Consider the following 9,872-nt stretch of genomic DNA (forward strand, 5'->3'; position numbering starts at 1 on the left):
CTCTCGTACTTATATCCCGCCGTGACCGCCTCAATTCGCACATGAAAAGCGTGAAGAAGAGACAGACGGATCTCTGCTCTTCAGCCGTTGCCAGGACCTCACTGCCCCTCCCAGTTCCGCCGCCGTTATCGTACGCCACCGCTCGCTTCCCCCGGAAGCCGGCGACCTCTGTCCCGAAGATCGAGTCCATTCCATATTGCAGTCCAGCACCAGCCAGGATGGTGTCCACGTCGCCCACTACTCAGGCTTAATTGTCGTCTACTCCGAAGCGGAAGGCCGCAGGGAGCAAACACTGTTGTTGAAGAACTGCATCATCATTCCCCCCTTGGCGTGCTTGTCACCCGCCCGATGCAGCAACGCCGCCTCCCCCTCGCAGCGCTTGGCAAGTCTCTGTCTGATAAGCCCGTCACGATGCTTGGCAAACAGCGGAATCTCCTGATCCGCTATCTTTCAAATCGCCCAAGGCCCTTGGCACCAGTCTTGTCACCACTCAGCGCTCGACTCCGCTGCGCTGCCAAGTCGCCCAGCTACCACCTGCGATCTTGGTCCGCGCCGCCTGATCAGGGCCCGGAGCTACCAAAAGTGCGATCTGCGCAAACATCATCTACTTCTGAGCAATCACGTCGTGGAACCACCTGTCGCCAGTCTCGGGAACCGCCAGCTTGGATCGATCCCGCACACGCGCCGCCCAAGTCACCCCAAGTCTCGAGTTGTACAGTCCAGCACCTAGTTCCTTCAGGAACAGGTGTGCCCGCGCCTGGCTGATTGGTTGTCCGCTGACCGGATGCCTGGCGCGTACATCTCAATGCTCATGCTCGCACCGCCGATGATTGGTTACACCAGTCTCGTGTTTATCTCTTTATATCGCCGCTACCTATTCAAGCCCCTCGGCCCGAGTTTTCTAAAGAGGTACAACCATCCAAAAGCACCATGTCGCAGCGACGCTAGCCCGGTTCCAGCCAGGTGCCGGCGGCTGCTCTTCTTTCCCGAAGAGATTGAGTGGAGGGACTGGGCCTGTCCACCCGCGATACCGGGCTGTTTGTTTCGTCCATTCGGAGAGCCTGGTCTCCCGGCCTTCAGCTTCCAGAGAACCGGCTTATGCGGATGAGGCAGGAAGTAATACCAGGCTCTCCGGACACCTGGGTTGCCTGTCATGGGCGAGAAGTCACTACTCGGGCTCTTCTGCTGTGCTACATTGGACGGACTGAGGGTATAAATCACCACCGCCCAGCACGCTGTACGTCCTCATCCACCGGCAGCCCATCAGCCAGCATCTCCTTTGAAAGCCTTCAACTCTCCTCCCATTCGCAGCCATGTTCGTCAAGACGTCCTTCCTCGCTGGCCTGATGGCCTCGACCGCCTTTGGCTCCCTCATCCACAAGCGGGATACCTTCGGCTGCGGTGCTCCCGAGCCGTCTGAGGAGCTCCTCGCCAAGGCTGGTGAGATGGCCGCTCAGGAGAAGGCCGTCAAGGAGTCTGGCATCAAGCTTGCCCAGGCTGCCATCAGCGTCCCTACTTGGTTCCACGTTGTCGCCGCCTCTGAGTCCGAGGAGGACGGCTACGTCTCGGTCAGTGCTTTCACAATCATGGACGAGCTGGCAAATAACAATGTCGGTAGGATGCGCAACTCGAGGAGCAGATGGCAGTCCTCAACGAGAACTTCGCCCCCTCGGGCATCTCCTTCACCCTCGAGGGCACCACCAGGACCATCAACACCAACTGGGCCGACGATGGAGCCGAGTTGACCATGAAGAAGTCACTCCGCAAGGGTGACTACGGCACTCTCAACGTCTACTTCCAGAGGGAGCTTGACGGAAACCTCGGGTAATTGTCCTCCGCCGTCGCTCTTGGCACTCACCTCAAAGCTCATGCCTCTCCGCAGCTACTGCTACTTCCCCGAAAACGTCAGCTCGGGCTCGAACGACTTCTACTACGACGGCTGCTCGATCCTGTCGGCATCGGTCCCCGGCGGTAGCGCCACCAACTACAACCTGGGCAAGACGACGACCCACGAGGTCGGGCACTGGTTCGGTCTGTACCACACCTTCCAGGGCGGCTGCACCGGCTCGGGCGATCAGATCGACGATACGCCTGCCCAGGCCAGCGACTCGGAGGGTTGCCCCATCGGCCGCGACTCGTGCCCCAACCAGGCCGGCCTCGACCCCATCCACAACTACATGGACTACACGTATGAGTGAGTGAAGATGCCACCCACCTGTCCAGGGTTCGACGAAGTGTGTTGCTAACCGTCTTTATAGCTCTTGCTACGAGGAGTTCACCGAGGACCAGACGACCCGCATGACCAACATGTGGAACACCTACCGCGTCTAAGTTCCTGCAACGCAACTGGACGGTTGCACGCCATGTTGATATTTCCCGGCCTTTTATGTCTATACGCTCGGGCCATGGTGGTGGTGAGGGGAGCGTTCCTGAAAGTGTAGTGTAAATACTTTACGGCTGATATAGATGGTGCGAAGTAGCTGAAATTGATTGAGGTGAAGAGTCGTTTACATGATGGTGGTGCTGTTCCTTCTCCATCAGTGTGGCCAGCGCCCATGTATACCGGTGGCGTTCTCGGATCATGGCGATTGGCGATGTCTTCAGGGGCGTTCTTTTGCCAACTAGCCGAATACATCATACGGCAGGCGTTTGAAGCTTGGCCCGGGCCAGAATCCTTGGCCCTTCCCCGCACCTTCAACCCCGCCGCCAAGGACTCGTCATGGCAAGAGCATCGCAGTGAAAAAGGACAATTCGCGGACCTGGAAACGGTGATGATGAATTTCGGGCATCGAATCTCGTTAGTACTCGGTGTCTACCTCTCGGGCCTTTCTTCTACATGAAAGTTTGTATTTGACAGGCAGCTACGCAGTATCACGCGCACACGATCCGCCCGTCTGACAGAAACGCCTCAACGCGGGGCTGATGGCTTTGTAAATTTTGCTCTGGATCGTTATTGCATTGGTCATTCGGAGGTATCTCCGTGTACAGGGGGCAATGCTCAAGCCGTATGTATCTATCCGATGAAGTTACTGAGCAGCGACACGGAAAAAATAGCGAAGAATCAGGCTCCATCCCTCCGCCAGTGCAACCCGCTCATGCAGTGTAAGACACCTGAATCATCTCTACCACCGCGCCGAGCGGGAAGGCAAGCTGCAGGGCATGGCGGGGCGGGACGAGACAGATAGTCCGCTCGGCAATGATTCATCAGCGGGCGCAACGCCCTTGGCCCGCCAATGAGCGCCAGTCCTCCTCGGGGCGGCACCCGTAAGCCAAGGGAGGCAGTGCGCCGCCGCGGTTTGCACCTCGTGCAGGCGGGAAAAAAAAAAGAAAAGATCGGTCTGGTTCTTTCTGCTAGCACATGGCAGGGAGTCCGCGCGTGGGGATATAAGGCCTGCTGTACGCCCTCGTTCCCTCCCCTTTGTAACATTCCCCCGCCCTTGGTGCTGCCCAAATCCTACCTGCCTATCCACCTACTCCCCCCGCCCCGCAGAACAGCAAACGTCTGGAACGGCCCCTACGCACAATCGAATCGGTCTGGCCTACCATCATGACGGGATACGCCATCAAGCTCCCAAAAGAGCTCAAGGAGTCCTTGGCCTCTGATTTCGACAGCAACTGGGACTCGGATCGCGACGATGGGGAGGCCCCGCATCAGCACGCCGCAGAGAACGCGCCGGCACGCGCCAGCCGCGGCTCGGTTTCGAGCGAGTCCTCGGAGGGAAAAGAGTCTGATGACAATGCGTTCGAGGAGAAAGATCGGCCAAAGTCGATAGGAAGCCGCCTTAAGCGGATTCTTAGCACTGGTACGTTGTCTGTTTTCTTTTTCTCGTTTCACAGGTCAGATGAGCGCGAGGTCCCGGTCGTTGATGGATTCCGACTGACACGACTCTACAGACACCAAGCTTTTGAAGCTCAGTGAAAGCGAAGAGGAGGAGAGGTGAAGAAGAATAGGATTCTGTTTGCTGTTTTGGAGTTGGCGCTTGCTTTTCTATAGTGCTCAGGATACCACACTCGTTGGAATATTGGAAGTCGTTGTCGGTGGATCACGCAGCAGAGGGGACGTGACCCGAAATTCATCTCATCCACCTCCGATCCCATCCATCTACCTGTCAATGCCTCGGCTGCTCGCATCTGCACTGATGCGGAAAGCCATGTATAACCAGGCCGGCAAAGTCTCGAGCGACTCACCACGCGAGTTAGACATTCGGCGACTGCGCAAGCCTTTCGTAGCTTTCCGGGCCACCATGCCTCGTCTTGCCCGACCGGTGCTCGATGCACTTGGAGAAGTGGAGCAGATGGCCCCTCCTCCGCCGCACGAACGACGCGTACAGGCCGCCGGCGCTGAAAACGGCCATGCAGCTCAGCAGTACCGGCCACTGGAACTGTTCGGGACGGGAGAAGACAATGGTCGACACGTACGAGCACAGCTCGAACACGCTCTGCCACGACGCTTCGACCGAGGAAAAGGCGCCCCTACGCTCCGCTTCAACTTCCTGCATAGGTGCCCAAGGTCAGCGACACGCGGCTCTCAACGTCCTTTGTCTTCGAGACGAGCTCCCGACGTATGTACATACCTCTTGAATGATGACCTGGGCGGAGAGGTCGTACCCCCACAGCCCGACGCGGCTCAGGATCGCCCCGCCCACGAGCGCCGCCGCCGCGAGCAGCTGCGCGTCGCCGGCGTCGCTGGCCCGCAACCCCCAGAACGCCGACGCCCCCGCCGCGAGGCACAGGCACTGCCAGCTGACGAACCAGATGCCCGTCCGCACCGGCCCGATCCGCGCCATGACCCGCGGCGCCATCCACGTCGCCGACAGCTCGAACCCGACCGAGACGGTGCGCGCGGCCGCGACGTGCACCGAGCCGAAGCCCGACGAGAGCAGGTACGTCACCATCTGGCCCGAGAAGGAGAGGACGGTGAAGTAGAGGAGGGCGCCGGCGAACGAGGGCAGCACGGCGCGGTGGTGGAAGTAGGCGCGCAGGTCTTGCGTGGCGCCGCCGAGGATGCTGTTGGTGAGGGTCTTGAAGATGGCGCAGTGACGACGGCGGCGGGACGGGGCGGGCGGGAGAGGTTCGACGCTTGTGGCGGATGTTTTGGGTTGCTGGAGTGCGGGGACGGCTGTGTATACCTGCGGAGGCGAGTCAGAGTCAGTGGGGGTTGGCGCACAGGTTTGGTGCTGCGTACCCGGGCGATTGCAAAGTACTCGACGAGGATGGAGGCGAGATTCATGCCGAGGTTCGCGAGGATTGCCATCTCGGTGGATACGCCGTCCAGCATGGAAATGAAGAAGGGACCCGCGAGTTTGCAGATGAGATCAATCCGGCGCATCTGAGCGTTGAGGACTGCTTGCTGAGTCAATGTAGCTAGCTCAGTCGATGGTGCAGGGGCGCATGGTACCTCTCAGAGACGCCTCGTTTTCTTGGGCAATCACAATCACCTTCAGCGCGGGTCAGTAAAATGCATGGATGCTGTGACGGCATTGCCAGACGTACCCAGTCCCTCTCCACTGCCACAAGGTTCATGACGGCGCAGAGCTTCTCAACACAGGCAAGGACTGCCAGGATAGCCAGAGAGCCGGACTGCAGCGCCCGAATCCAGCCCCATCCGGTGGAGAGGAACCAGAAGAGAACACAGGAAGTCGCAACCGCCAACCTTTGCAGCACTGCGAACAATATCAATGCATGAAGAATCCAAGGATGCTCAGATTCCCGTACCGATTGAGAGCCTCACGACTTTAAGCCTGTTGCCGTTGTCGATGTACCGCCCAATGGCCGGAGACAAGACGATGGCCGAGGCTTGCCGGCTCAAGGCGTACACCGACATGGGCAGCAAGGTTCCAGGGTAGATGGAGGCGAGGTAGAGCACGGCGCCGAACTCGAAGACGCGGGAGTTCCACGCCGAGAGGAAATGGGAAACGTAGAGGCGCCTCCGCACCGCCATTGACACCGACAGTTCCTCAGTCGGCGGCGGCGGAACATCTGCGTCGAGACGCTCCGACCCATCCTCGACCCTCGGAACCTGGCTGGGCGAACGTTCCGACGGACGGGGTGTGCTGCAGAGGAGTGGAGTGCGGGCTCCGTCTGCCTCGCTGGACGCCATGATTGGGGAAAAATGGGTGTTGTTGTGATGGTCAAGCCCGGTGGTGTGATGCCCGCGAGTTATCTTATCAATCAGGCTGAGTCACCATCACAGCACGTGATCAGACTCCTACATCTCCACACACTCGCCTCGGCACCTGCTTCCTCTGAATCTACCAATCCGTGTATAACGCGGCCGGTAGCTGGTACCTGCAGGGCTGGGTTACGGTCGTTGTAGGGTTCAACCGGTCTCCTGCCAGGTGGAATCGGTCCCATCATTGTAGGATTTAGCCGAACGCTTACTTTTTCGGGCAAGGTGAAGCTTGTGGTCATGATTTAGCGATCCTGTGCCCGAAGGACCGTGTCGAGCCGGTAGTCCGTGAAAGGGGGGTGCGGACAAGGCGTGGAGACGGACACGCGGGATTTTGACTGGCCTTTTCCTGATAAGTGTCAGGAGGAATGCCAGGCAAATCCAAGATCCAATAAGCCTACTGACGGCGAGGCCAGCGCTGATTCGCGTATCCGTGTAGGACTGCTAATACGCCTGTACGCGTATACATACGTAGTGCTTTCCCTTGGTTTTGGCTAAAGTCGAGTTTGACTGGAAGTGTCGTGTGTTTCTGTCGATGAAATGAACGACGTACTGCTGGAGTAGAGTACGTCAGTCGCTGCAGTGGACCTGAAGAAGCATCTCATTGTCGTCGTTTGTTGGTGTATGCTGCGCCATCGCAACGCTATGACAAGAAGAAGACAGCGACATGGCATTCCAGTAGCTCGTCAGAATGCCAAAGAAAGCGCAAAGTCCACTGATGAAACAAGTAGAATCTCGGGACAGATGGCCCTGGACTCGAAGATTCGCATGGCTCAGGGTTCGTCGGGCCGCTCGCAACAAAACAGTGACAGCTTGATGTAGAGGCGTCATAACGGACCAACATGAATCGAGCATTCATCCATTAGAGCGCCGTTGAAGTAGGCGTTGGTCCCTCCCATGCCCCAATCGCCGCCGAATGAGCGACTGGGAAGATCGGAAGACGAGCGGGCCGCGATCCTGGGTTTGAGCCATGAGACTCGTCCACGGGACGTACACGCACGCCGGGTATGCTTGATAGTGTTGTTTTGAGCAAACACGGCGAAGAAAAGGGGAATATCCCAGTGGAGCATGGCGGAAGAATGCTGATCTGCCAAGCGCGAGCAAATTTCAGTGCTGCTGCGGGATAGGAAGGTTGGTCTTCGGAGTCTAGCTATGGAAGGCAGGCGACCAAGGGTGGCATAAAACTACGGTTCCGGGGCAGTGGAAGAGTTTCGCTTCCAACCATGTAAACGATGACGGCCAAGGATGAATACTCGCGGTTAAGATGGTTTTCTCCGAGCCTCTGGCTTATGTCCGAAGAGTCGATACCCCGTGTTCGGCCGACCGCACAACATTCACCAATGGACTCTCGGAGTTAGAATGACGAGCAGCTGTCGTAAGGGGGGCACTGATGTTTTGTTTTTAGTTAGGAAGCTGCTGCGTCGGTGCGACCAGATGGCCGTTAACAGGCATGGCAAACGTTACCAGAAACACGCACGTGCATGCTTCAAGATACGGGTCCGCCCCATTAAGGCCCTCTGTGTCTTATGCCTAGCTACAACCGCGTATCCCGATTACGAACTCTGCTGCCATCCTAGTATCGTGGGAATCCCGATGACGGAAGATAATCCCTCATCCTTCCAGATCCGGAGCCTCGATCAGGGGCTAGCAGCATTAAAAGCTACCGAATTGGCAGGATATACGCAATCACGTCTGAAACAAATGCATAGATCGATCAGATACTAGATGAAGCATCGCTTGCATTTAGTGTAGGAAAAAGGACATGTGGTTATATCGTCTCTTTCTCGGGACGAATACCATGGAAAATAAGGTTTGAGCTAGAGAATTATTACTTTTTCATCAAAAGGTGACGCGTCAATAATGATTCGGAGCCAAGTCTCAAGAAGCTTCGTGGATCTACAAAGGCCAAATCGGGCAGGCACCGTGCAGAGATAGATGGCGGAGTACGCGGCCGGCGGCGGCCAATGACGTGCGGCGCAATTCCTAATAATTTACCGAGCGGCGGCTGAATATCGCCGAATAGCCATCCGTGTCGTTGACGGACTGACTACAAGTAAGCCGGCCGCACGCCCTGAGTCCAATGGCAATCAACCGCTTTCTCTCTTTGTCTCTCTTCATATCATTTCCCATTCTTTCACCACGTTCACTTCTACATTCAGAATGATCTCTCCATCGCTATTTGCAACTTTCATGGCCACTGTTGGCTCCAGTGCCGCATATGGGCTGCCTCCGGTGGTTGCTGCTGGTGGCCAAATTACAGCCAGAGCTCGTAAGAATCGCCCGTCGCTTCACCAAGATCCCCAGCTAAAAGGGCAACAGTTTGCAATGGCACCGTCAGCCTGAACACCACTGTCGGGTCATACGTCGTGCAGGAGAACGAGACCATGCCCGAGATTGCTGCGAAGGTCAACCGCGGAGTTTGCGACATCGCGCGAGCCAACCGCATGGCCGATGCGATGATGCTTTACACGGATGAGGAGCTCATCATTCCGGCACAGGTGTGCGACCCCGACAACGACACCTGCCTGGTCCCCAACACCACCACCACCAACACCTGCGTCAATGGAGGACCGCACACGTACACGACCTTTTTGGGAGATACGATCCAGTACATCGCCCAGAAGTTCAACCTCACCCTGGACACCGTGACCGCTGTCGCCGACAGACTCAGCTCCGACCCGTATGCCGAAATCGAGGCTGGCCAGTCGCTCAAATTGCCCATGTGCTCGCCCAGCCAGTGCACGCTCCAGCCGTACCGCTTCACGTATGGCACCTACGCCGATCTCGCCAAGAACTACAGCACCACCGTCGGGCAAATCATGGCTTACAATGCCGGCTACAACAAGAGCACCGCCACCACCACCGATGAGTCGCCTGCCATTGCTGTGCCGATGAACTGCACCGCTCTTTCCGATACTATTACTGTCATGTCATAGGGTTGCTGCACGTGTATGATAGCATTTCAATGAACCATTGTCACGTATTTAGATGCTGAAAATTTCCGTTATATCCTGTGACAAATTGTCAGTCGGTGTGATCACAGCCGGGTGAATGAAGTAAAGCTGATAGATGGATGATCTATTGAACGCTGCTACTACATGGGGTTTATATAGGCGAATGAAGAAAAGGATTTAACGAGGGTGTTGTTTACGATAACACGTTGCTGAATAAGACCCTTGTTGGGTGATAAAGATTATCATCTACAACGTGTTCTTTGATGGTGCTGTCCAACACAAATTGATCAGGCTAGTCATAACCACACCTACAAATCCGGCAAGGCGGATGAGAATGAGATGAAAAATCCTTTCCGTAAAGATGTGGCGAGGTGCAGTCTTATTATAGTACAGTAGTAGTTAGCTCGGCCATACGAGCAGGGTATAAAAGCACCCACCGAATTGCCCACCCTCGACCCAACACCAACGCCCCAACTTTCTGCCTCGAAATAATGAGAAAAAATGGATGTATAGATTAACCCTTAAGCAAGTCGTCATCAGAACAGAATCTAACCTATCTTACTCAGGGAGCGACCGAGTGAATATTGAAGTGGAAGAACCGTGGTTTGACGAACGTAAAAATGCATACAGCAAAATGCGTACGCCTTGAAAAAATTTATTCAGCTAGTAGTTGGAGAGCCAACGTGTTCGTTTCACTCCTTGCTTTGTGCCCCTGCTCCCCACAATGTCGATCTTATAGGAAGCGAGGG

At 56.3% G+C, this 9,872-nt stretch overlaps 4 protein-coding genes across 4 annotated transcripts; 3 read left to right on the forward strand and 1 right to left on the reverse strand.

Annotated features, from left to right (window-relative positions):
* Positions 1-1,313: 1,313 nt before the first annotated feature.
* BKCO1_7800032 (metalloprotease 1 protein) lies at positions 1,314-2,331 on the forward strand (the record flags this gene model as incomplete). The annotated part of the gene is made up of 4 exons (XM_020279089.1): positions 1,314-1,568; positions 1,619-1,824; positions 1,883-2,194; positions 2,259-2,331. 4 exons carry the CDS (start codon positions 1,314-1,316, stop codon positions 2,329-2,331), a joined length of 846 nt encoding a protein of 281 aa, XP_020125800.1.
* Positions 2,332-3,547: 1,216 nt separating this feature from the next.
* BKCO1_7800033 (uncharacterized protein) lies at positions 3,548-3,941 on the forward strand (the record flags this gene model as incomplete). Its single annotated transcript, XM_020279090.1, has 2 exons — positions 3,548-3,803; positions 3,895-3,941. 2 exons carry the CDS (start codon positions 3,548-3,550, stop codon positions 3,939-3,941), a joined length of 303 nt encoding a protein of 100 aa, XP_020125799.1.
* Positions 3,942-4,196: 255 nt separating this feature from the next.
* On the reverse strand, positions 4,197-6,100 carry BKCO1_7800034 (iron-regulated transporter; the record flags this gene model as incomplete). Its single annotated transcript, XM_020279091.1, has 6 exons — positions 4,197-4,493; positions 4,575-5,129; positions 5,186-5,343; positions 5,399-5,438; positions 5,494-5,663; positions 5,716-6,100. The coding sequence occupies 6 exons, from the start codon at positions 6,098-6,100 to the stop codon at positions 4,197-4,199; spliced, it is 1,605 nt and encodes a 534-aa protein (XP_020125794.1).
* A 2,229-nt stretch (positions 6,101-8,329) lies between these two features.
* On the forward strand, positions 8,330-9,105 carry BKCO1_7800035 (uncharacterized protein; the record flags this gene model as incomplete). Its single annotated transcript, XM_020279092.1, has 2 exons — positions 8,330-8,438; positions 8,489-9,105. 2 exons carry the CDS (start codon positions 8,330-8,332, stop codon positions 9,103-9,105), a joined length of 726 nt encoding a protein of 241 aa, XP_020125793.1.
* Between the last annotated feature and the right edge of the window lie 767 nt (positions 9,106-9,872).

The sequence above is a fragment of the Diplodia corticola genome (genome assembly GCF_001883845.1).
Source record: "Diplodia corticola strain CBS 112549 chromosome Unknown scaffold78, whole genome shotgun sequence".
In the NCBI taxonomy this organism is placed as follows: Eukaryota; Fungi; Ascomycota; class Dothideomycetes; order Botryosphaeriales; family Botryosphaeriaceae; genus Diplodia; species Diplodia corticola.